General features: G+C 50.7%; 1 protein-coding gene across 3 annotated transcripts in view; it reads right to left on the reverse strand.

Moving 5' to 3' along the window:
• NEDD4 (NEDD4 E3 ubiquitin protein ligase) overlaps positions 1-27879 on the reverse strand; it is a 1992497-nt gene that overhangs the window by 307700 nt on the left and 1656918 nt on the right. For all 3 annotated transcript variants that reach the window (XM_086958341.1, XM_086958342.1, XM_086958340.1), the window contains one exon: positions 16017-16090. In XM_086958341.1, coding sequence (XP_086814467.1) covers positions 16017-16090 — 74 coding nt within the window. The remainder of the gene's footprint in view (positions 1-16016; positions 16091-27879) is intronic.

A 27879-nucleotide genomic window follows, 5' to 3' on the forward strand; every position in this document is an offset into this window, starting at 1 on the left:
ACCTCCCAAGAAAAAGAGCGGTAGGGTTAAGGCTGCGCCTTCCCCCTTGCCCCAGGTCGTGGATCAAGTTTCAGAGGAGGCTGACCTACAGGAATTGAGGGAAACTGAGCCTAGGGAGTTCGAACTTGACCAAGTTGAATTCTTGGGTTCAGGGGGACCCTCAAGGGAAGACCTGGGGAAGGACCAGTTAGACTGCCCTTCTCTTGAACCCCTCAGACAGCAGGCTGCTGCTGAGGCTGCTGGGAACGCCACAGGTACCCACAAGGTATACTGGGAAGATGGACTCCTGTACACTGAGTCAAGAGACCCCAAGCCTGGCATGACCAGGAGGCTGGTTGTACCCTTGTCTCAGCGTGGTTTCCTACTTACCTTGGCCCACGAGATTCCCTTAGCAGGTCACTTAGGCCAGACGAAAACGTGGGACAGGCTTGTCTCACACTTTCACTGGCCACATATGAACGAAGATACCAAGGAGTTTTGCCGCTCCTGTGTCACTTGCCAAGCCAGTGGTAAGTCAGGTGGCACGACAAAGGCCCCCCTTATACCAATGCCTGTGGTGGGGGTGCCCTTTGAACGGGTGGGGATCGACATCGTCGGTCCCATGGAACCACCAACAGCATCAGGGCACAAGTTTATACTGGTGGTAGTGGATCATGCCACCAGGTATCCTGAAGCTATCCCCCTTAGGACCACTACAGCACCTGTTGTGGCAAGAGCCCTAGTTGGAGTATTCTCCAGAGTGGGCTTCCCTAAGGAGGTCGTCTCCGACAGAGGTGCAAACTTTATGTCGAGCTACTTAACTGCTATGTGGAAGGAATGTGGTGTCAACTACAAGTTCACTACACCCTATCATCCACAATGCAATGGGCTTGTTGAGAGATTCAACAGGACCCTTAAAGGGATGATTCATGGACTACCTGAAAAGCTTCGGCGTAGATGGGACGTCCTGATCCCCTGCCTCTTGTTCGCCTACAGAGAAGTCCCACAGAAGGGGGTTGGCTACAGCCCTTTTGAACTTTTGTACGGGCATCCTGTAAGAGGACCTGTGTCTGGTGAAGGAAGGATGGGAGAGACCTCTCAAAAAGCCTGCAGCCAACATAGTGGACTATGTGCTTGGCCTCCGCTCGCGGATGGCTGAATACATGGAGAAGGCATCTGAAAACCTTAAGGCCAGCCAAGAACTCCAGAAAGCTTGGCATGACCAAAAGGCTGTCTTGACTGTTTACCAGCCCAGACAGAAGGTGTGGGTGTTGGAGCCAGTGGCCCCAGCAGCACTCAAGGACAAATGGTCCGGGCCCTACACCATCCTGGAGAAAAAGGGAGAGGTCACCTACCTGGTCGACCTGGGAACTCCCCGGAGCCCCCACAGGGTGCTTCATGTCAACAGGCTCAAAGCATATGTCGACAGGAAGGACATGAGTTTGCTCATGGCCCTAGATGAGGGACAGGAAGAAGAGAGTGACCCTCTCCCCGACCTGCTCACTCAGAATCCTGACGATGGATCGGTAGATGGTGTTGTCTTTTGTGGCAGCCTCTCCGAACATCAACAGAGCGACTGTAAACAGGTTCTTCAGTCGTTCAGACATATGTTTTCTCTAACACCCAGCCAGACCGATTGGTGCACCCATGACGTTGACACTGGTGACAGCTTGCCCGTTAAGAGTAAAATCTACCGGCAGCCTGATCACGTTAGAGACTGCATCAAGAGTGAAGTGCAGAAAATGTTGGAGCTGGGAGTCATTGAACCCTCGGATAGCCCTTGGGCTAGTCCCGTAGTTCTAGTGCCGAAACCTCACACCCAGGGTGGTAAGAGAGAGATGAGGTTTTGCGTAGACTACAGGGGTCTCAATGCAGTCACTAAGACTGACGCCAACCCAATACCGAGGGCAGACGCGCTTATCGATAGATTGGCCTCGGCCAACTACTTAAGTACGTTTGACCTGACAGCTGGGTATTGGCAAATCAGGTTAGCTGAGGACGCCAAGCCTAAAACCGCATTTTCAACCCCTGGTGGGCATTATCAGTTCGTGGTGATGCCCTTTGGTCTGAAAAATGCACCTGCCACCTTCCAAAGGTTGGTGAATCAAGTCCTTACTGGGCTGGATGACTTCTGTGCGGCGTATCTTGACGATATTGCTGTCTTTAGCTCCACCTGGGAGGATCACCTGGTCCACCTGCGGAAAGCGTTAGAGGCTCTGCAAGCCGCAGGCCTCACTATCAAGGCCACCAAGTGCCAGATAGGGCAGACACAGGTTGTATACCTGGGCCACCATGTAGGTGGAGGCCAGGTTCAGCCACTGGAGAGCAAGATACAGTCAATCAGGGACTGGGCTCCTCCAACCACCCAGACTCAGGTTCGAGCTTTCTTGGGCCTGACTGGATACTACCGGAAGTTTGTCAGGAACTATGGTTCCATCGTGACACCATTAAACGAACTGACAAGCAAGAAAATGCCAAAAAAGGTTCAGTGGACAGCGAGCTGTCAAAAAGCATTCGATGACCTAAAGCAGGCCATGTGCACGGCGCCTATCCTCAAGAGTCCGGACTACTCCAAACCATTCATTGTCCAAACAGATGCTTCTGAGTTGGGTGTGGGAGCTGTTCTTTCTCAACTGAATTTTGATGGTCAAGACCAGCCCATTGCTTTTATAAGCAGAAGGCTGACCCCTAGAGAGAAGAATTGGTCAGCTATTGAGAGGGAGGCCTTTGCTGTGGTTTGGGCCCTGAAGAAGCTGAGGCCATACTTGTTTGGCACTCACTTCAAGATTCAGACCGACCATAAGCCCCTCTTGTGGCTAAATCAGATGAAGGGTGAAAACCCCAAACTGCTAAGGTGGTCCATTTCCCTACAGGGGATGGACTTTACAGTGGAACATAGACCTGGTACTGATCATGGCAATGCCGATGGGCTCTCCAGATATTTCCACTTAGAACAAGAAGACTCACCTGGTCAAGGTTAGCTTATTGTTCCGACGTTTGGGGGGGGGTCATGTAGGAGAGTAGGGTCTGCAATCCTATGATCACCCAGATTTTTTTGCTTTTGTTTCACTGGTTTACGACTTTCTCTGGCTGTGGGCCTGCCAATCAGACCCACAGCCTGGCTGTTCTCTTTCTAAATTACGATATGTACCCTAGGTGCATTTACCAATTGGTACTGGGCCACCTTATCAGACCCTGTAACTCAGGGCATAGGTGTACCCAGGGCCGTCAGGGGCTGCAGCATGTATTATGCCACCCCTGGCTGGCCTCCTAAATTTGACACAACTGGCTGCATGACAGCTGGGGCGAAGTCGTGTAATCACACTTTGCTTTAGATATAGTAGCTCTATATCTAACCATACAATGGACACCCGAGTTCCTATCAGTCACTCCTATGGCAGGCCTTGACAATCCTGAAGGCAGAGTGCATGGGCTCGTGTGAACTAGGTTCTGGCCCGAGCCGAGCCCGGTTGCAGCTTGCGGAATCAAGACCCAATGGCTGTTCCATGATAACGCGTACCACATCGGTAACTTCGGTGTCGCGTTATCAAGACATGTCGAGTAAGGTGTCATACGAATCGGGATGCTGCCCTCTCACCAACTCTGGCGACGAGGTTAGCATTCCGCCCTTCTAGAGGGACACGACATGTACGTAACTGTGAACCCCGGTTAAAGTTAACTAAAGCCTCAGCTCCACAAAATGGATGCTGCCACCACAGACACGAGTCTGACCTCCTGCTGCTGGGAGTCCTTCCAGCGAGGAGCACTTGGACAAAGGGTTTCCTGTCGAGGGCGGTGTTCGCACCGTCCCAGACAGGGTTTGTGTATTCTGGGTAGGTAGGGCTTTTGCGAGAAGGTGACTGCGGAGTGGCACCCCGGTGCTCACTACGCATCTGCCGGTCAGAACCAGTTCCAGGGGCGCCAGCCCTGGCCTGGGGAAAGTCCGGCAGGGGAGAGGGGTGTAACCACCTCCCTTCCTGGTCCCACCCTTAGGGCAGGACCTAGTCATGTACCCACCCCTTTCTTTAGAATAAAGGCCGGAGCGGGGACCCTTCCAAATTAGATCATCTTTGAATCAAGAACTACTTTCTACGAAAGGACACTCAAGACTCTTCTCAAGATTTCTCCCTTGTGACTAAGGAGTAGTCACCCTGCATCAGCGGGCACCATCTAAGAACTCTGCGGTTTGCTGCAAGTCCTTCCTCAAGGATCCGACGGCCCAGCTCGACGAGAACCGGCTTCCCTGGCACCTCTGACCTCTACCCACGTCATCAGCTCAGCTGTGATCTGTGGGTGCGACGAGACCTCGAGGGACCGGCCATCATCAAAACCTGCACGCTTTCTTAACCAGCACGACCATCGAAGTAATTCTCTGGTGAGTGCTCTGGGGTCCGAGAAGCCCCGACCCTGAGCCGCTCCAGCACCGAAGTGTAGTCTCCCAGCATCTCCACGATCTGCGTGGGGCCCTTCTGCTCGCTGCTCAGCACGTTGTCTGGTCACTAGCCGCTGGCTTGTGCCCTTCCTTGACGACGACCGACAAACAACACTGCTGGTCTGGTTGCTCCAGACTGGCCCTTGCTTCCATCTTTGCGAGAAGCACCCCGGACCCTCCTGGTCCACTCAAGACGCCATCTTAGGCCCACCACGAGGCCCTGAGATCTGCCAAGGCTTGTTGCCCCATCCTGGGCCCAGCGACGCCGACAGCATCATCCTTCGTGGGACAGCTCGCACCTCCGCCGTGGTCGCCGACAACGCCTCCTGGTCCGTGAGACTGCAGAGCCTAGCGTCGCCCACTCACCTGGTCGAGGTGACGGCCAACCGGTGCCATCCTGGTACCCTCTGACTACTGGCTAGTAGTACGAACTTGGTCCCCTCTGCTTTCAGGTATCAACAATCTCTGATCCAGGCTTGGATCTCTACGAACTATTCATCACTGGTCGCCAGCCAGCAACTCCTTTTCTTCCGGCTCCTGGCTCGTCAGCGAAGACCCCGACGCCTGTAAGACTTGTGCAGCCGCAGCCCTCGTGGCTAGGTAACTCGGTATTTCGGTGCCTGCATAGCCTCTTTACTCTAGGGTCCCGAGTCCCTCGCTTCCGACTTGCCTTATCGGGTCCGCCCGAGACCTTAAACTTTCTGTGTCCTCGGACACTTGTTTTAATTGTGCACTTGAAGTATTTTCCTAAGAGATTTGGTTTGTGCTTAGTACCCTGTCCTCATAAAGAGTACAGGGCTGTTGTGATTCTTAATAAATATACTGTTTATTTTCATAACACTTGTGTGGTGTCCTTTCACTGGGTGTTCAAGGGGTACATATGTGGTAAACAGCTGGCTTAACGCGCCCTCTCGAGTCTTTAGCCTTAGACTGCTCGTATCCACGCTACTAGGATAGCTGGTCTACAGGTTGACTTACAACCAAACACCATAAGGGTCGTTGGAACGATACATAGCGGTCGCTAGAATAGCGAACGTTGCATATCGGGCCAACTTCTCACAGCCGGCGCGTGGTGGAGAGACTTAAGGACTTGGCCGTAGCCCGGGAGTCCTTAAAACGCTCCAGCGCACGATCTGCCTTATCGCCAAACAGGCGAGTGCAATCAAAGGGAATATCCATAAGAGAACTTTGTACATCCGGTGTACATCCCGTGAAAATCCAGTGGACCGCAATCAGGCGTGGCGACGGAGGGCCACTGCTGTGGAGTTAGCCCCACCCAGTGAGTCCGCGGAGTCCAGTCCACACCTGATGGCAAACTTTGCTGCATCTTGCAACAGCTTGGGAAAGCACTGTCCGAGCCTCCTCCGGTCACTGAGGCAGCACCTGCGCAACCGTGTCCCATTCAGCATGGGAATAGCGGCCCAAGAGGCATGCAGTGTTCACCGACCGCAGCCCTAAGCTGGCAGATGTAACAGTTTCTTGCCGAACTGTTACAGCTTTTTGGATTCCTTATGCGGCGGAGCGGTAGGGAATGTGCTCTGGGAAGTGGAGGCCTGGATGACCAGGCTCTCCGGGATTGGGTGGATCGACAGAAAAGCAGGGTCACCAGGAGCCAGGCGATGGCTCCTGGCTACGTTCTTATCCACGGGAACCCCTGTGGCTGGTATAGACCAGGTACCCATCAAGACATCAGTTAAGGCCTCATCAAACGGCAGCAGGAGCTCCAAAGAGCTTGCTGCCGGCTGAAGCACTTCAGTGAGGAGATTAGTCGTGAGGGTCACTGTAGGCAGGTCGAGGTCAATGGCCTCAGCTGCTCCATGGAGTACCACAGTATGTAGCCCTCTCCTCCATGGCCACAGCAGGAGGAGAAAGAAAACCAGGGTCAGAGGCCTGAACAGGCGGCCCATGGCTGCAAGAAAATCTTGCACCTGGGCAGGAGTCGTCGACGGACCCGGATAGGGAGGGTGGGCCGTGGGACACGCAGGCTCCAAAGGAGCTGCGGGGGGACGTCGGAGAGCGGAAACGCTTCTTCAACTTCTTCATATGACGTCTCTTATCCAATTCCGAGTGTGAAGACTTCGACCCCGAGGAGCAATGATTATGGCTCCGCGATCGGTCCCTCGATCGACCTCTGGACGTCAAACGGCGCAGAGACAACTGCGGGGCCTCTAGCAGCTTACAGGACCGCACCCGCAAGGTGTTCGGAGCCATGGCCAGACAGTCAGAACATGACCTGGAGTCATGGATGCACTCCAGACAGTAGAGACAGATGCCATGGGGGTAGGCCACAAACATAGTGCGGCAACAGGCCCGCAGGACTTAAACCAAGGCATCCCTATGTGGCACCAGGAGTCAAAGACTCAAAAGGAGAAGACAAAAAGTCTCAAAAAGATAGTCAAAAAGTGACTAGGGTACGTGCTCTAACCAGATCTGCGCTTGCTGGCGTGGAAAAATAAAGGACTTACGTCAGCCCACATAGGTGGCACGCCTAAGTAGTCTCCGTGACGTCATCTCGGTGCCTACAACGCCAGCGACGGATGCAGAGCCGCATGACACCACCTTCCGACGCGTAGGTGTAATGCTGACAAAAAACTTTCCGGATCCAGTCTGATGCCTGGGGATATTCTACGGTAAGGAATCTATCACTAAGGTGTCTCTTTAAGATCCAGCCATATGCAAATTAGGTTTGACCCTGTGCCTTATGGGAACAGTCCAGACCAAACTTCCAAGCCAGGTGTTCCCTAGACCAGAAACAAGCATCCTGAGACGGGTTTTGGGTAACACCCCGCATCAGCCAGGCTAGCTTGAATCCAGTGGCAAAGTGAATCGAGCGACCCACGTCTGGCAATACCCAGCCAACTTAGGGAGAACAAAGCAAACACAAGGAGATGATGGACAGAGCACTGAAACTTTTCAGACACAAAACCCCCAGTCACAGATCTGGGCTGAATCCATCATGGTTCTTTAGCTCACTTCAGACAAAGCCTTCTGCAGATCAGTCTTGACCCTGTGCCTCATGGGAACAGTCCTGACTGAACTGCCAAGCCAGGTCTTCCCTGGACTGGAAACAAGCATCCTGGGACCGGTTTTGGGGTAACATCCCTCATCAGCCAGGCTAGCTCAAATCCAGAGGCAAAGTGAGCAAGGGATACACATATGGGCATACGCTGCCAACTTCGGGCGAACAAGGCAAACACAAGGAGTTGATGGACGGAGCGCTGTAACTTTTCAAACACTCACCCCCAGTCACAGATCTGGGATGAATCCATTATGGTTCTTTAGCTCACTTCGCCACCCCAGTTCAGATCCAGCCATAAGCAAATCAGTCTTGGCCATGTGCCTCATGGAAACAGTCCAGACCGAACTGCCAAGCCAGGTCTTTCCTGGACTGGAAACAAGCATTCTGGGACCAGTTTCGGGGTAACACCCCTCATCAGGCCTGTGTGCACTATAGTATCGAAAAACCAGCAGTATCACTCCAAACATGGGGGGTGACAATGACAAAAAGAGGCATTTCCTTTCAATACACATTTTTTTCTTCCAGAAACTTTATTGGCATTTTTAAAACAACATAGCACATTTAAAACCGTTTCTTCAGCCACGTGACAATTTAGCAACTCCCTACCCTTCAATATCCTATCATGTCTATCAACAGAACCACAGTAATTATTTAGATGCACTGAAATCCATGTTCTCTGATTTTCATATCTCTGTTATTACACATGCCAAAATTGTTAACATAACTCTCCCCTCCCCACCAGTATTTTCCTCGGTGTCTGTGTGTCGATAGTGCTATTGTCCTTTGGAATCTAAGGGGTTTCCCAGATCTTATGGTAAGTTGTACCTTATGCGTTTACCCACTCTTCTCACTAATTTGGGTGGGTTTTCAGATCTGTGATCATTGCCGTCCAAGCCCTGATATTGTTCTCTATTTTATCATCTTTCCGGACCTGCTTCATTGTAACCTTCTCTGCTGTCACATATTCGCACATATCTTTATAATAAGAAACTTAGCAGGAAATGTGTGCTCCTTGGGTTAATATTGTCAAAAAAGGCGGATCGCGATAAGGAGGATGAGCCCTACGCCCTGATATGTGAGGACATCTTGGGCGTAGAGCTCATCCACATTATCACGATCTGCCTTCTTGTCAATATTAACCTCAGAAGCACAAATTTCCGGCTAAGTTTCTTATTATTATTGGGAGTAGGTAATAGACCTAATAAGACGGTACGTGCTTCCCTGGGTACCTCCTATCTGTGTGCTTAGCACTGTGGGGGTGAGAAGAGACTGATGTAGAACATTACATTGAATCACTTTAAACCGAGCATTTGAGCTCACCGCTTTGACCCCTTCGTGTATCCTTCCCCACTTCAGTTCCTTCATAGGATCTCCCACCACCTCATCCCATCTCTACTGAATATGGAGTGTTCCCCTTGGTAAATCATCACTTATAGCCCAATAGAGGTGGGTAATCAAATGTCGACCCAGAGTCATATTTCTTACACTAAACTTGGGATGTCATTAATCGATAGAGTCCAATTCACAGAACAGGGAGGAAGGGAGGGTTGGTGAGGAATCTGCAGTTAAACAGAGTCTCAACCAGAAAGAGCATTACTGAAGGTAAGTGACATGTTGCTTCTGACAGAGACTTCTAACAACAACTTCCTCCCCTTTTGAATAGATACCAAGCAGTACCTATTGAAGGAGGATCTGTGAATGGACTCAAATTAAAAAGACCTGTAGTAAAGAGAGGGTGAAACGCTCCTCTCGTTGAACTTAGCTGCCACAGTAGTGCTTTGTTAACGTATAGAGGTACACCCACGTAGCGGACTAGCAGATTGTTCAGGACAGGGACTCTGCAGGCCAATGCCGCAGTGGTAGGGTTGGGTCTGGTGGAATGAGTATGCAGCCCTTCCTGAGGCTGCTTTTTGCCCCCTTGTGAGAAGTTGGCCTGGCATATGATGTCCACAATTCTAGTGGGCACCTTGCACCAGTTCAAACGACCCTTATTGATGGTAGGTTTAAAGTCAACCTTATAGAAAGCTATCCTAGTGGTAGCTGTGAAGAGCAGCCTTCAGGCTAAGTCTTCAAAGGAATGTAAAGCAGCTTGTTTTATCAGTCTATATTCTCTTGAATGATCAAATGAAAGTACACCACACAAGGTATATATCAAATATATATGTATTTATTCTAAACACAACCCCTCTGGTCTCTTTATGAGGCTAGAGGTAAAAGTACAATACAAGGAACTTAATTAGCATACGATAATTTGCACAGTATAGGTTATGCCCTCGGGGCCTCACAAACCATATACTACTAAAATAGCGGTATAAGAACCACGTGAGGGATAAAAGTGTGGGTTAGGGCCTGTAGAACTGCTGGGGCAACCAGGAACCACCCGAGGTAGGGACGCAGGAGGCCCACGGGGGACGCGTGCAGTGTCTAAACGCAGCCGTGAATCACCATTGACTTCTATGGAAGAAAATCAAGTTACAATTTTAAAGATTAAGGACACTTAGGAGTGAACTACGATGCAACCCCTTTAGACTTAGACACTTCAAGAGTCAAGACCCACATCAGCACCGGAGTACTCGTGTTACCTCACCCAGGGAAGCCGGGTACATAGGTGTCTTTTGGTGTCGGGTTTCATCGTCGTTTCCAATGGAGAGCTGCGAAGAAGTGCTGCAGGCGACCAGAGGAAACGTGTCTGGGTGGATCCAAGGGTGGATTGGAGATCTGAAGAACCTGAAAGCAGAGGGGACAGAGTTTGGATCACTAGCCAGTGACCAAGATGGCGACAGGACGATGCCAGCCGATGTCGGGCGCTTTCAAGTGAAGGAGGTGAAGCTTGACACTTCAGCCACGAGGACCAGGAGGCGTCGACCAGGAGCTGGATTCGAGCTGTCCCACGAAGGATGTAGAGTGCTGCAGCGTCAGAATCCGGATTGACCCAACAAGCCTTGGCAACAGCAACCCACGCAAGATGACAAGATTGGCTTTGTTGCAGACCAGCAAGGTCCAAGGGACTTCCCCTTTGGAGAGGAGTCAGAGCACGTCTGGAGCAACCAGGAAAGCTCAAGAAACAAAGGATTGTCCTTCGTAGGGACCCACTAGCCAACGGACTAGGGATCGCAAAGGAGTCTCAAGCTGCGGTGAAGAAAATGGGCCCACTGAACACTCGTGGAGTGTAGGCCTCTGATCTTCGGTGCAAAAGGTGCTCGGGGCAGGGGCTTTAAATACTCCAATGCGAAACTTCAGGAAGTAGGTGCAGTTGCAAAAATGTAGGATGTCCAGGAGTTCCGGTCCCAAGTCTCTTGTGTCAGCTACAGGTCTCTGACTGGGGTCAGTCTCAGAGATGTCTGGAAGTCCGTGTCCTGTGTCGCATATTCTTCGGGATCCTGCGGGAGCCTCGAAAATGCAGACAGTCAAAGATGCTTCTTGGTTCCTGTTTGAACAGGGAGGTCACTCTTTGACCTCAAGGGAGATTTCTTCCGACTTCCATTCGATATGGAATGTCGAAGGTCAACGATGTATGTTGCAGAGTTTCGTCCACGGTAATCTGAAGTCCTAGGGACTGGGTTCCTATACTTATACCAAGTTTAGGGGTTGGACTAACTCTAGGGTCCCACCTATGGGAAGACCTGGGGAGTGGGCGGTTAAACCCCTTCCCCTTTGTCCAGTTTTGTGCCAGGGCTGGGGCTGAGTGCCCCAGCAACCTGTTTGAACTGGGAAATGCATGGAGCACCTTGTGTGCCCCAGGCAGTGTCTGAAAAGCATTCACTGAATGCAGCCCACCCTGCCCCAATACATTAAAGCCTGTCTGGGGAGGTGCTAGCACCTACCTGGACAGGAAACCTTTGGGCCAGGCCTCCCCTGCCGTAGTTTCGTCCAGGAGCAAGAGGTCAGACTCATGTCTGTGGCAGCAGCATCCATTTTGTGATGATGAGGCTCTTTTAAACTTTAACCGGGTATACCAGTGTGTACATGTCTTCTCCCTCTAGAAGGGTGGAATGCTACCCCCGCCGCCAGAATTGGCGGAGGTAGTATTCCAAAGTCTTTGACACCAAACACAACATGTTTTGATAAAGCCAAACCAAAGTTAGCATTAACGCAAGGATTACAATGCACTTAAGCGTATATGGTATGGCTATATCATAGAACAGCTATAAGGAGATATTTCCGAAGGCTGCAGAGGGGCTCAGCTCAAGCTAGGGCACCCTCTCACACAAAACCAAGCACTCTGCCTTCAGCATTGTTAAGGCCTTACATAGGAGTAACTTATAGGTTAATATGTGTCTATATATATATGCAGCTATAGGTATACTATATCTAAGGAAGGGGTGCTTACACCACCTTACCCAGGCTGCAAGTGCAGACCTGTGGTGCCATTTTGGAAGGCTTCCCGGGAGTGGCATAGTACATGCTTCTGCCCCAGTAGGCCTCTGGGGTACCTATGCCCTGGGTACATAAGGTACCATATACAGAGACTCACAAGGGTAGCCCAGTAACCAATCTGGTAAGTACCTAAAGTACTTGGTATCAATTTAGAGAGAGAACAGCAAGGCTGGGGCTCTGATTAGCAGGGCCATAGCCAGACTAAAGTCGATAAACCAGTGAAATACAGCAAAAAGTGGGGGTAACCATAGGAAGCAGAGCCTACTCTCCGACCCCACTGTGTAGCAGATTTTAATGCACAGCACGATCCACCTAGAGATGATCCTTTTCTCTATGGCCTTCCATTTTTTTTGCTCCAGTAAACCCCACAAAGAGCTGATCGTCCACATTCTCTGATCTGATCAATGAAAAAGCTCAGTGAACCTATAGGGTCAAAGCGATGAAGTCTCTTCTCCTTCTTCGAGGAGTGAGGTGGAGCAAAGAATTCCAGTAAGGTGAAGTTTTAACTGACGTGGAACAGTGTCACAACTTTCAGCGAGAAGTATTCTTGTGTTGGCAGAACCAGTTTGTCGGGGATGAAGAAGGTATACGGTGGGTTGACAAAAAGCTTGAAGGTCACTCACCCACAGAACTGATGTTATGGTGATGAGATACACCGTCTGGGGGGTCAGAAGCTGCAGATGACAGCTGTGAATGGCTCAAAGGGAGTGTGGATCAAATGTGTGAGGACCAAGTTAAGGCCCTACTGTGTCATGAGAAAGGGAGAGGAAATAAACATATGTCGCAAACATTTCAAAAACAGGCAACTTGAATATTAAGGGCTTGTCCAGCAACCATAAAAAGGCTGAAATGGCTGCAAGATATCCTTTAACAATGCCCAGAGCAAAATTTTGGTAAGCAACAGAAAAAACCAATAACAAAACGTCAGAGAACATTGCCGCACAAAGCCACAAGTTTGTCCCAACGACAGTTGTAAGCAGTTTTTGTTGAACAACGCTGCTAAGATGACATCAACCACATCTGGGAGAAGGTTAAAGGTGTTCAGTTGTCGCCACTCAGTTACCAAGCATGAAGGTGGAGATTGCGAAGGCGTGAGTGCTGAACCTTGCCCTGTTGCTACGACAGCAGATCCTCCTGGAAGGGCAGCCTGATCAGAGGACAGATGCTCATACCGAGGAGCTCTGGATACCATACTCTCCGTGTCCAGTCAGGGGCCTGTAGGATGACTTAGGCCTGATCCATCTGATCTTCTTGAGAACTTGGTGCAGAAGTGGTATTGGTGGAAAGACATACACAAGTCCCTTTTTCCACTTGAGGCGGAATGAGTCTACTACAGGAAGAGAGAGACATCTTGGAAACTCCAATGTACAAAACTGCTGGCATTCCACGTTCTTGGCAATGGCGAATAGATCAAGCCAAGGTTCTCTCCATTCGCAGAAGAGAGTTTTTGCCATCTTTGGGTGCAACTGTAACTTGTGATCCGCTAGGCATCAATGGCTGACCTTGCCCAAACTGGCATTCAGGGATATTGCTATGTGGTTTGCCACCAGAAAAAAATCCTGGATAATCCAGCTTTTTCCAGAGGCGCTGGACCACCTTCAACAGGCTCCATGACCCCACTTGATCCTGTTTGTTGCAATACCACATGGTGGTTCTGTCTATAAGCATCTGTACCAGCCTCCCCTAGATGGATGGTAGGAAGACTTTCAATACCTAGCGGGTAGCCCCCAGCTCCAGGAAGTTGACTATGAGTCGGGACACCACCGGAGACTACTGGCCTCTGATCTCCACCTCTTCAAGTGGCCGCCCTAATTCAGGAGAGATGCCTCGGTGACCACTGTGTGCTCAAGGTGGGGTAGGGACAGGTGTCTGCCGCTGACCAATCGTTGTCCTGTATCAACCACTGCAGAACTTTTGCAGTCTCCCCCAAAATCTAGGTGCGGTCGGAGAGGTGCCCTTGGTGTTGGACCCACTGAGACTTCAGGTCCTACTGCAGTACCTGCATATGCCTCTGGGGATTCTTGAGCAGCAGAGTCAACCCCAATGAAATCCAGGACAGATGCTGAAAGATCGGGATCATAGCTGGAATGTCCAGGGCTTTCCTTTCGGGAAAGTCATGAAAGAGAACAGCGTCCAGAATGAGTTTGATAAGGAGAAGCTTCTGAGAAGGAGTCAGGTGTGACTTCGACACCTTGATAGCAAACCCTAAAGATGGCATGAAGTTCACTGTAGTCTGGTGGTGGTTGACTACCACCGGGTGTGTGCCTGCCTTCAACAGTCCGTACTCAAGGTAGTAGAAGAGTGGCACTGCTGAATTTAGGTGTGCTGCCACCTGCTGTCATCACTATTGTGAACACCCAAGGGGACCTGGTGACACCAAAAGGGAGCACCGCTACCTGAAAATGCTCCTGTCTCACCCGAGGCCAAAGATAGCACCGAAACTCGTGCAGGACGGGGATAAGAAATAGGTGTCCTGCAGATCCAACACCACGATCCAGTCTCCAGGGTCGAGAGCAGAGAAGAACTGGGCCACGGAGAGCACTCAAAATATTTCCATTGAGAGAAAGCAGGTCTTCTGTGGTACAAGAAATTAGTGAGTTACTACTGGCACAGACACCCTCATGGGCAAAAGGGCTTTAACTTCCTCATGTAGGATGGACAGATGGACCTCCAGTCCCGGGTCAGTGAAGGGTGTGGCAGAGTGATTATGAATGGTAAATCCCTTCTGGGCAATCTGCAGGACACTCCTATCTGATGTTATGGTCTGCCAACCCAGCAAGAATCAATGGCTCCTGCCATGCGGCTGTGCTCCATCAAGGGCACGCTAAAGAGGTTGAACAGGAGTTTGGCAGAGGACTGACTGGCTCATTAACCCTGACCGCAGGGTCAGTGGGTGCTGTGGCCTCAAACACAAGCCTGCTGGGCATCCTACTGATGTTGAAGTGGCTGCCAGTATGGAGTACCAAAACAAACATAATCGTCGAAATTTGTGCCTAACAAGGAATGCAATGTGTGAGATCTTCCTTGTGGAGGTGGAACACCAAGCTTTGTAGGCTGAGGTTGGATGGAAACCAAACAAAACCTTATTCAAGGTCATAGCAGCAACGTCTTGGAGAGACAATGTGTGTGGGAAAAGGAGCAGGAAGCAGTGTCTGTAAAGTAACCAGAGAAGATCCTGTGAAAATTTCAAAGGGTCCAACAGGTGCAGAGGGCAAACACAACGGCAGTCTCTCTGATGAAGAGCCTCTCAACTCAGCAGGCGCGCCACAGGAAGTCGAAAGAGATCCAAAGATTTGGAGCATGGCTTCACAGAAATCTTTTATCAACCTCGATATGGCAGAAAGCAGTGGACACTTTGGCTATGCCGATACAAGTTGTGGGATGGACTACAAAGATGACCAGTTTTGGGAGCGAGATTGAGATGTTTGGTGATGCTCGTGCGCCATCTCGGGAGTACAAAAGAAAAGGAACCCAGATCCACTTGGATTTGTTATGATTTTCTCACTTGAAGATTTGAAGCACAATGACGATCGACCTCGGTATGGACTCCAGAAACTTCTGGACCAGGAACAGGAGCAAGTCTTCGAATTCTTGGCAATGTAGAGTTTCACCTTGCGGTCTTGTATGGCCTTCGGGTTCATCGTCGCGCAGTCACTGCAGGGTTTAGAGTCAGGACTCTGCGCCCCAGGCAAACCTAATGAGGATGTGTAACAAACATTAGTTTGTGACAGTCCTAACAACGTTTAAACCCATTTTGTCTTGGGAGGTGGCATTTCCCTTCCACACTCTAAAGTTGAGAGGTATAAGAGGCCTCAAATAGACAAGAGATAACTCTGGATCCACACCTGGTAGCGCAGAAAGAATGGTACTGACATCAGCATGGGGAGTGGTGCCTACATTAGCTCTGTGTGTCATTTCAGGAGCGGAACAGCAGCAGTGCAGAGCCACATGGCACAATATACCAGCAACAAAAAGAGAGGGAGGGAAAGGGCACTCCTGAACCCCCTGTAAATCAATAAACAACAACAAAGGAGTTTCCTGGTTTGACCACAGGCACTCCTTTGTTGTTGTTTAACAATATACCGGCACACTGAGAAACTGCCAAAAAGTTTCACAATCCAGTCTGACACCTGGGTAATATTCAAAAGGTGAGGTATCCGCTGGTAGATGTCTTTCTCAGAATATCTCACTCACAAATAAAATACTTACTGAATATATTCTCTTTTGTTTATGTTGGTAATAACTATTTCAGAACCTCCAATTTTCAGTTCATGCTGATGGGTCTAAAAACAGAAAAAGTAGAGATTATACACTTACAAGCAAATTTCATTCAGACATGTTCATTCACAAACTTGTACGATGTCCCTCACATTCTGTATCAAAATGAAAGATTCACCACCTACATATTCAAAGCAACAGAAGTCCTAAATTAAATAAAAAAGATGAGCTTTTGGTGCATAGTATAATTTTTCGCTTGCGTTTGCTAACAGCATCTTGTCGGAAGTCTCAGTGAGCGCCTATTTTCACAATAAATTACTAAAGAAAAGTCTGAAAATGCTGATGAACAAACTGCCAAACATGTAAAGTGGGGCAAGTGATTGATTAAATGTTGCCTTACATTTATACAAACAGTGGGAAAAACATGACGGCGCCATTTGCAAAGTTTACAAGTAACGCATATTTCAATGGTTTTTTTTTGTTGCGGTTTTTTGAAAGTCCACTGAGGTAAAGTGATAAGCCCAAAATGCTGAGCCAACACTGTAACTAGAACCAGGTTCCTAATTCCAAACTAGGAAGCTATGCCGTTAGGCCACATCTCCTACCAGCGATGCAAAACAATTAAGAGCACAAAATATATTTTTTATTCGCTGATACTTCTTCAAGAGCTCCCTCCGACTCTCCCCCTCCAGCACGAACGACCCCCTCTCCGAAACAGAGCACCTCCACTTCCAGATCCAAACCAGGCCGGAAACCACGCTGCGCGGGACCCTAGTCTACAGACCCCCTAGCCCTCTCGCCTCCTCCGTCACCACCATTGCCGACCTGAACTTCCACCTCGACTACAGCAGCGACCCCGACTCCACCACCCTCCTTGACAACCTCGCCAACCTCGGACTGAAGTAGCTCATCACCACCCCCACCCACAGAGCCAGACACACCCTCGACCCCATCTTCGCAGGAGGGACAAACATCCACTTCAGCCAAACCAAGCAGCCCCTCTGGACAGACCACCACTTCGTACATTTCACCTTCAACTCCACCACCGCACCTAAACCTGCCTCAGAGGTACTGGAGCAAGATCACAGAGGAGCACCTCAACACCACCCTGCTCCACAACCCCCCCCTCCGCCACGACCAACAGCAACTCCGCAGCCAAAGACCTACACTGCTGGATTGCCGGCTGCGCTGACAAGCTCACACTCCTCCGCCACCTCGTCAATCAATGCCCCCTGAAGGCTGCTTGGTTCACCACCGACCTCCAAGAAGCCAGACGCATCTGCAGACGCCTTGAGAAGCTCTGGCAGAACAGGAAAACCACCAAAGACCAGAACAACTACAGGAATGTCATGGATGAATACCACTAGCACATAAGAGCCACCTTGCGGACATTTATCAAGAACAAACTCCACACCAATGCAAGTAACGCAAAAGAGCTCTTCAAAATCATACAGCAGTTCACCAAACCCCCCAGCAAAGCCACGGATGTCTCACCTGCTGAGGACCTCTGCAACAAGCTCAGCTCCTACTTCCACCTGAAAATCAAGGCCCTCTACGACAACTTCAGCTAACAGACTCCGGACACCACACCGCTCTCCACCACCGACAACCAACCGACCATCACCACTTGGAAACCTGCCACCACTGAAGACACCGGCACGACCATGAAGAACACCCACGCAGGAGCCTTCACGGACCCCCGCCCTCCACACATCTACCACAGAGGCGCTGCCGCCATAGCACCCAAACTAGGCTAGAACATCAACACCACCCTCGAATCCGGCACTTTCCCGACGACAGTAAGCGGGCAGAAATCAAGCCCCTACTCAAGAAACTCCGGACCGACCCGACAGACCTGAAAAAATACCGGCCCATCCCTCTCCTTCCCTTCGCAGCCAAAATCACAAGAGATTCATCAACCCCCAGCTGACCACCTTCATCGAAGAGAATGCCATCCTCGACTTCTCCTAGTCCAAATTTTGCAGCAACCATAGCACTGAGACCACCCTCCTCGCCCCCAACGGTGACATCCGCATGATACTCGACCAGGGACTGCACCTCTTCACAACCTTTGACACTATCTCACACCACACTCTCGCAGCCTGACTCCACAAAGCCGGTGTTCGAGGAACCACGATCGGCTAGATCCGCTCCTTTCTCTCTGGCAGAATCCTAAGGATCAGACTCCCCCCTTTCTATCAGAACCTACAGAGATCAACCATGAAATACCCCAAGGATCCTCGCTCAGCCCCACGCTCTTCAACATCTACATGGCCCCCCTCGCCACCATTGACAGACTGCATGGGTTCTGCATAGTATCTTACACTGACAACCAGCTCTCTCTCTAAGAACCCCGAAAACACCAGACTCAGCTCCCAAGAAGGAATGAAAGAAGTCCCAGCTTGGATGAGCGACAGCTGCCTTAAACTGACCTCAGAGAAGACAGAGGTCCTCGTCCTCGGACCCTCCCGACTGCGTAGGATAGCTCCGGTGGCCCCATGCTCTCGGACACCCACCCACCCCGACGGACCACGCCCAGAACCTCTGCATCATTCTAGACTCCTCTCACCTTGACCCTCCAGATTTACGCAGTTGCCTCCACCTGCGTCAGCTCCCTCCGCTTCCTCTGCAGGACCTTCAAGTGGATCCCCTCGAATGCAGAAAGACCGACACCCACGCACTCATAACCAGCATACTTGACTACAGCAATACCCTCTACGCCATAACCAACAAAACCCTGCTACACAAGCTCCAAACCATCCAGAACACCTCAGCCAGACTCGTCCTCGGAAACCCACGACACAAGCACATGACCCAGCACCTATGAGACCTTGACTGGCTCCCCATCGAGAAGAGAGTTACCCTTAAACTACTCACCCACACCTACAAATCCCTCCACAACATCGGACTCAAATACCTCAACGAAAGTTTCCAGCCGCGTACCGAAAAGGAACCTCCGATCCGCCGACCTCGCCGTGGCAGAAACCCCCAGGCATCCACAGAACCAGAGCAGGCGGGAACGCCTTCTCCTACGTCACAGCTAAGACCTGGAACAAGCTCCCAGTCAACATCAGATGCTCCCCCACTCTGCACACCTTCAGAAAGAGCCTCAAGACCTAACTCTTCGACTGATCTGGAGCTACACTCCACCCCAGCACCTTGTAACTCTCACGGGTGAGTAGTGCGCTTTATAAACCCTTGGTCGATTGATTGACCTCTTTAGAATACAGTTATATCGCCATGTCTCTTAGTTTGCTTTCTAAACTGTTCCTCATAATGTTTTTCTGTAGTAGGTTGACTGATGTTTTCTACTATGCCTATCAGTTCCTGTTATTTTTAGTAAACAATTTAATATTTTAATTAATTAACCCTTTCGCTGCAGCGGCTATTCCGTCGCAGCGCTAACAGGGCGGGGCGGCCGCGCGGCGGCCGCATGCTGGTGACAGAACCGCTCTGTCACCAGCCGCGGTTAAGCTGTGCTTGTGACGGAGCGGTTCCGTCATGGCCCGCCCCGCTCAATAGAATGCGCTGCGCAGGCACGAAATCAGCGCCGCGCAGGCGTGGCGGCCGGGCCATGACGGAACCGCTCCGTCATCAGCACAGCGCCACCGCAGCTGATGACGGAGCGGTTCCGTCATCAGCAGGGGAGGGGTTCAATCTATATTTACCAATTCCTACATGGACAAGTTACTTACCTTCCTGTGACGGGGCACGGGAGTCGGAACCTCAGACTGCTACAGAATGGTGGACAGCCACACCTCTTTTACCGTGCCCCTTGTCCCCACAGAATACTCCTGCGTCATGGACCGAAGAGGACGATACAGTCTGGATCCCGATCAGTAATTCAGACGGTCCCTTTAACACTTCGGACCAAGGACACGAGTCTCCACCCCCTGAGAGCGTAACGGCGTCAAAAGCCGGAAGAACAGAAACATCGTCGGACGGCGTTTCCCCAGGAGTGGAGGTACACGTGGAAGACGACGGGAGTTACCAGGACTCGAACCAGAAGGAGAACGACACGCCTGGAGGCCAACGGTTCCACGCTTCGCCCTGCCACGTTCCCACGGGAGGAGCGTGGCTCCAAGAGGTACGGGGCCGGGTAGCGGGTTGGGTCGGGCGGAGGAAACAGCAGTGATTTCTTTCTGTATAAAAACCCGAAACCCTCTGCCCCTGCACGAGCACTTCCTTTCCCCACCTGTTTAGGGGTAGATTGAATTAGTGCACGAGCTCACGGCGGTTACTCCCTCACCCCCGGTCCCTTGAGAAGTATCACCTCATTTCTTTGTCCTGACCCTCGTTTCCTTTTATTTGCCGGTACCGGAGTGGAACCAAAAGGACGACGCCCGGTGTGGAATACGGCGACCTGAAGCCCCAGAAGCCCAGGAGACGACACAAGAGAAAACATATTTCTTTGCTTCATTTGTCCAGGACTGTGTTTCATGAAAAGAACTTACGTTCCAATAAAGCCTTCGTTAAAACCGCTATTGAAGGCGCCTGTGTTCCTCTTTTCATCAGCCCCATCTGTAGAACCGGCTGTACCAAGTTCAAATCCCCCAACGTTCCGACCACCTCGGGACACTTCCGTAATGCCTTATCTGGTAGAGACATGAGCTAGCTGCAAATTCCTTACCTTTGAACTTTCATGCGTCAGGCTGGATCTGGAAGATTTTTGATAGCACTACTCCTGCACACCTGTATATGGCATTGGCCGGCTCTGCATGCCGTCGTAGGCGTCATGTGCATCGTCATCGTGGCGTCCGCGTCATCAATATAACTGCTACTCCGGCACGCTGATATCAATACTTTTCACGACTTTCCAAATCAGAAGCGCAGAGTCATGAAGTGACTGACCATAGTGTGTTAAAAAAGGCAACTGGTTCCCTGATGGGGAAAAGTCCTATACACTAGAACCAATCCGCAGAGCCAGGAGAATAGGTGTGTCTGTAAGGAATCTGCGGATAGATCATGTCTCTACCAGATAAGCTGTAACTTGTCCATCTTATAGAGACATCTAGCCGCAGATTATTTACCTTTAAACAGATACTCAAGCAATCTCATCCTCAGAGTAGGGGCTGTGGAAAGGCTCAGACCAGGAAGTCCTGCAAAACAGAGCTACCTAACAGGCTTTCTCTGCGAACCTGGAAATCCAGGCAGTAGTGTCGGCAAACGTGTGCAGTACTGCCCACATGGCTGCTTGGCATATATCAGAAACAGGAACACCACGCTGGAGACCCGTGGTGGCCGCTTTTGCCCTGGTGGAATGGGCTCTAAGCCCTTCAGGGGGATCTTTCTTCACTAAGGCTAACATATTTTTATGCAGCGAGATATAGTCCTCTTTTAGACAGCACGCCCTTTCTTTGCACCCACGTACCCTATAAAGAGTTGGTCACTCATCCGGAACTCTTTGGTTCGATCCAGGTAGAACAATAATGCTCTATTTGGGTCCAGACGATGGAGACGCTCCGCTTCCTTGGAAGCGTGCAGAGGTGCATAGAAGATGGGTAGAATGGAAGGTTGTTACCACCTTAGGTAGAAAAGATGCCCTTGTGAGGAGCACCACTTTATCCGGAAAGACTGTCAGGTAAGGAGGCTATGACGAAATTACCTGCATTATGCTCGAACTCCTGACAGAAGTTATTGCCACTAAGAAGGCTTTTTTGATGGTGAGCCGCAGTAGAGGGCAGTTGTGCAGCGCCTCAAACGGTGCACACATCAGAAAGGTGAGAACGAAATTAAGGTCACACTGTGGCAAAATAAAGGGTGAAGAAGGAAACAAGTGAGTTAATCCCTTCAAGAATCTCTGCACCAGAAGGGATTTGAAAAAAGAAGGCTGATCAGGCAGCCAAAGAAAAGAGGACAGCCGAAAGATAGCCCTTCAAGGTGCTCAGATCAGAGCCCTGCTGGGCCAAGGAAAGTATGAACTAAAGGATATCAGATAAAGATGCAGATGGGGGGGGGTCAATAGACCGGTCTTTACAATATTTACAAAATGTGGCCCATCGGCAGGCGTACACAGACTTTGTGGAAGGACGCCTGGTTGCCAGAATATCCTCACAAACTATGGGAGGAAAGTTGAAAGCTCTCAGTAGTTGCTGCTCAATCTCCACACAAGGAGGCGAAGAGTGGAAAGGTTCGGCTGGAGAACCCTCCCCTGCTGCTGCGACAGGAGACCTTCCTGAAGGGGCAGCCTGATCGGAGGATCAGTGCTCATTGCCAGAAGCTCGGGATACCAGACATTCCATGCCCAGTCCTGGGCAGGAGGGGCATGGCTGGAAAGGGGTAAAGGAGGCCGGAGCTCCTTGACAAAAAGCACAACCGAGTGAAAGCCGCCTTGGAAATCCCAGCGCACAAAACTGCTGACATTGCGTACTCTCTATGGAGGCAAACAGATCTAACCTAGGCTCGCCCTGTGAGAAGTTGGCCTGATATATGATGCTCACTAGTTCTAGTGATAACCTTGTATCAGTCCAAACAACCCTTATGGTGATTGGTTGTAAGTCAACCTTATAGACCAGCTATTCTAATGGTAGCATGGACAAAGCAGTCTTAGGCTAAACTCTTTTGGCATGTGAAGCCAGCTGTTTTACCACATATAACCCCTTGAATACCAAGTGAAAGGACACCACACAGGTTGTTATGAAAATAAACAAGTATTTATTAACTAACATACACCTCTGAACTCTTTATGAGGTCAGAGGGCCAAGCACATGACAAACTCTTAGGAAAAATACGTTTAAGTTGCACGATTTACAATGGTGCCCTAGGGGCACGACAAACCATATACTAAGTAAGTGGAATGTGAAAGTCAATCAAAGGAATGGAGCTGTCCGGAGGCTGTAGGATCGCTGGGACCACGCTATACTAACTTGAGGTAAGTACTAGGAGGCCCACGGAGCGCGTGTGCAGAGTGTGAACTCACACGCGAGATGCGTACAAACGTCTATGGACAGTACAGTTTTAAGAAAAAGGTGAGTACGGACGTCCCTGACTAGATAGGACTAAAACGACTGTGGAACTGGACACTAGGAGAGTCAAGCTACCCTTGAGCACCGAGATGCTCGTGTTACCTCACCCACAGGCTGCGGGTGCATAGGTGCCAAGTCGTGTCGGGTTCCGGCGTTGAAGTCTATGGAGCCTGGAGGAAAAGATGCTGCAGGCGGTCAGGAGGAAGATGTCCGGTGTGATCCAAGGGTGGATCAGTGAAGAGAAGAACCTGAAAGCAGAGGGGACAATGTTCAAAGTCACTAGCCAGTGACTGGAGTGGAACCAGGAGTGGAACCAGATGTCGTCGTCGCGATCAGGTGAAGGTGGACGCTTGTCTCTGCAGCCACGTGGACCAGGTGGTGTCTTCGACAACCAGGATGGAGGCACAAGCTGTCCACGCAGGCTCTCGCTGTCGGCGGTGTCGTCTCCGGATTCGGGTCCAACAGGCCTTGGCAAAGGCAACCCGCGCGGTGAGTGGAAACGGCGTCTGGAGTGGACCAGGAGGGTCCGGGGTGCTCCTCTTTTGGAAGGGAGCAAGGGCCAGTCTGGAGCAACCAGACCAGCAGAGAAGTTGTCGGAGTTCGTCGTCTAGGAGGTCACTAGCCAGCCGGCAAGTGACCAGACAACGCGTCGAGCAGCAAACAGGCAGAAGGGCCCCACGCAGATCTCGTGGATGCTGGAGGGCTGGTCTTCGATGCAGGAGCTGCTCGGGGTCGGGGCTTCTCAGTCCTCAAAGCACTTGGACGAGGATGCCTCTGAAGTCGTGCTGGAGCGAAGTGCTGCTTCTTTCAAGATCGCCGGTCCCACGTGTCTCGTCGCACCCACGGGTCTCAGCTGTGCTGCAGATGTAGGTAGAGGTCGGAGAGGTCTGGGAATCCGGGTCTCGTCGGGCTCTGAAGTCTCGATCCTTGCAGGAAGACAACAAAGGGAAGCCGCTGTACGCTGATGGTGCCTGCTTGTGCAGGGTGGACACTCCTTGCCCACAAGGGAGATTTCTTCAGTCTTCTATGGAGCAGAACGTCGAAGTCCAGAGTTTCTTCTTGTAAAGTTGATCAGGATAATCTAATTTGGAATGGGACCAGCTCCTATCTTTATTCGGCTAAAGGGGGCTGCACTACGACTAGGTCCCTCCTCTGGGTGGGACCAGGAAGGGGGGTGATTACAACCCCTGTCCTTTGTCCGGTCTTGCGCCAGCTCTGGGGCTGGAGTTCCCCAGGAACTGGTTTAGACCGGTGTATGCACTGGGACACCTTGTGTGCCCCAGGCATGTCTCATTCCTTTCAGCCCTGTCCTACCTAATACACAAAATCCTGTCTGGGGTGGTGCTAGCACCTCCCAAGGCAGGAAACCCTTTGTCCAAGCCTCCCTCGCTGGAAGGACTCCCAGCAGCAGGAGGTCAGACTTGTGTCTGTGGTGGCAGCATCCATTTTGTGATGCTGAGGCTCGAGTTAACTTTAACCAGGGTTCACAGTTGCATACATGTCGTGTCCCTATAGAAGGGTGGAATGCTACCCCCGTCGCCAGAATTGGCGAGGGGGTAGTATTCCAATTCGTATGACACTTTAATCGACATGTTTTGATAATACTATGCCAAAGTTTGCAATAACCGCGAGGATTATAATGCACTTGAGAGTATATGGTATAGCGTTATCATGGAACAGCTATTAGGACTTGGTTCCGCAAGCTGCAAACGGGCTCAGCTCATGCCAGAGCACCATCTCACATAATTCCAAGCACTCTGCCTTCAGGATTGATAAGGCCTTCCATAGGAATGACTGATAGGAATATATGTGTCCATTTTACGTTTAGATATAGGGAACTATATCTAAAGCAAAGGGTGATTACACCACCTTGCCCCAGCTGTCGTGCAGTCAGTTGTGTCTGTTTAGGCGGCCAGCCAGGGGCGGCATAATACACGCTTCAGCCCCTGGTAGGCCCTGGGTACACCTATGCCCTGGATACTTAAGGTATTCTGTACAGGGACTGATAAGGTGGCCCAGTACCAATTGGTAAATGCACCTAAGGTACATGGTTGTTAATTTAGAGAGAGAACAGCTAGGCTGTGGGTCTGATTAGCAGGCTCACAGCCAGGGAAAGTCGTAAACCAGTGAAGCAAAAAGCAAAAATCTGGGGTGACCATAGGATTGCAGACCCTACTCTCCTACACGCCCCACCGCTGAAAGAGTCCTTGTGCCACCTCAGGATGGAGACCCCACTTGTGATCTGCTAGGCCACTTCAGCTGAGTTTGTCCACTCTAGCCTTCAAAGAACCCAGCCAGATACTGAACCACCAGGGTAATGTCCTGCTGTTCCAGCCAAGTCCAGAGACGTAAAGCCTCTTAGCACAGAGTCCATGACCCCACCCCACCTTGTTTGTTGCAGTACCACATGATGGTCGTGTTGTCCGTGAAAACCTGAACTAGCCTCCCCTTGATGGATGGCAAGAAGGGTTTTAGTGCCAGAGATCAGAGTCCTCTGATCTCCAACTCTCCCAGATCGCCGCACCATCCCAGAAGGAACGCATCGGTCACTACAGTAAAGTCTGGGTGGCGAAGGGAGAGAGGTCTGCCTCTGCATAGTTTTCCCTGATGCTGCGCCCAATTGGAACTTCAGGTCCCCATTACACAGCCTGTATGTGCCATCTGGCATGGTCTACAAGAAGGATGCCAGAGGCCATGAGGCCCAAAACCCTCAGTGTCATTTTCAGTTAAACCCTAGGATAGAGGGTGCAATATCAGTATCAGACTCTGTCTCCTCAGCTTGCAGGAACCTCTTATCTTGAATCCATATTTGGGTTCCACCAGAGACACTTCACCTTTTTCATCAGTGACATCTTTCTGCAGTCCTCCATTGTGGTCTACAAGGGTTTCCGACGCCATTTCACACCTATGCACTTGGCTTCCCTTGTGTAGGTATCCTCGTTCCAGGGGTATCCATAGGTGAGGTGGCTCTCCAACCATCCACCCTCCATGGGGTTTATTCAGGGTTCGCTGGGTTGGTTCCTTCTTTAAAATTGCAACGGCCAGTTGCTCATTGACTCGAATTAAGTATGCAGTGTGTTCCCGCTCTGCACACAAATGTGGGTAACTAGATACTCACCTTCGGTGGTTCCTTGGGTCCCCGACTCTTCTACATATTCTGGGTTCACTCTTGACTTGAGTCATGGTTCGCATTCCAGTATTTTAGCATATGGCTTGGCCTCCCACTCTGTATTCTGTGCTGTTTACGTATTCTAATGACAAAGTATTGTGTTTATATTTCCCGATAGGAGATAATACATTGCGTTAGTGAGTGTTGATAATAGATACATATTTTTTATAACTGTACTGTGTGAATCTTTTTCACTTAACCTATACCATAAGATTAAGTACTGGTAAAACAAGCTGCTTTACACTCCTTCTAGACTAAGCCTGAAGGCTGCTCTCCACAGCTACCACTTACAGAGCTTTCTAATGTCTAAGACCACTAACACCACCATAGGGGTTGTCTGGGTTACTGCATGGTGCTGCAATTACATAAGTGGGCATCATATACTAAGCCAGCCTCCTACATTGGTGTGCAGCAGTTGGGATTCAAGCCTGCATTGTTTTACCAGCTAATCTAGGTGTGGATTAAGTAGGAGTTACTTACCTTCAGTAACGAAGTATCTTGTAGAGACAATGCTAGCTGCAGATTCCTTAACGTAGAATTATCCCCAGGCGTGAGACTGAATCCGGTGATTTTTTGCCTAGCATTCCTGCATGCCTGGAGGGCGGGTGGGGGGGGTGGGGGGGGGCGGCTGGGGGGCCGGTGGCGGCGGCATCACGCAACTCGGCCCAGGCGTCATCCGCGTACGTGACATCAGCGAGGTCACTTAAGTCCCACTCCGGCGCGCCTACCACAGTTTTCTTCTGAGAACTTTTCCGCGCCACAACGCGAAGCCATCAGAAAAAACTGTGGGATTATGGGAACAGTGTGCAAAAGAGCAGAAAAAGTGGAAAAAGAATGGTGACGAACACCACCATAAGGAGCAGTGTCTGCACTGCAGCGGCCTAAGGCAGGGAAAGAAAAGAACAGAGTACAGCCCCGAACAGCCTCCCTGCCAGGATGTAGACACCCCCTTCTGGAGACAAGGAACACATGCAAAATTGTCACGACAACATACAGCAGGACGACAAACAAAACCAGGAACAACAAAGGGGAAACTGGTCTCAAGACAAACAGGAATGACAAATCTCCAGGGGAACCCCAGCACGGAGTGCGACAACGTCCCCCCCGCCCCCGCCAAGAAACACGGGCACAGTGAGATGATCCCAACCCAGAAAGTAGCAGAGGGACCAGAACCCCTAGTAACCAAGGGAAGGGGAGGGGAGGGAAGAAGTGAAGGCAAGCCCCTAACCTAGACCAGACCAGAGGGGCAAAGGAGAACAAATAACACCATCCTCCAGAGAGTCTAGAGGAGGAAGGAACAAGAACAGAACAGATCATCCTGTCAAAAGAGCGAAAGAATGCACTCACAGAAGATACAGCCACCCACTGGGAGGCGAGTGCAGAAGACCAAGCCAAAGGCCCTTGCAGAACGGGGAGGAAGGGTGGGCCATGAAGGAATTTGCAGCTAGAATCGTCTCTACCAGATACATCGTTACCGAAGGTAAGTAACTCGTACATCTGATAGAGACTACTAGCCGCAGATTCCTTAACGTAGAATAGATACCCTAGCCATACCCACAGGGAAGGAGGGTCTGCGAAAGGGCCCCATCGACCTGAACATAACAGAGGTCCCCACAGTGGACCAGGCCAACGGACAAGGTGAGGATCCTCGTCCCTGCAGGCAAGGGGAACCCACATAGCAGAAAGCCACCGATCCCACGGGGCGCGGGGGAAGAAGAAA

Source organism: Lissotriton vulgaris, chromosome 2_1, assembly GCF_964263255.1.
Source record: "Lissotriton vulgaris chromosome 2_1, aLisVul1.2, whole genome shotgun sequence".
Lineage (NCBI taxonomy): Eukaryota > Metazoa > Chordata > Amphibia > Caudata > Salamandridae > Lissotriton > Lissotriton vulgaris.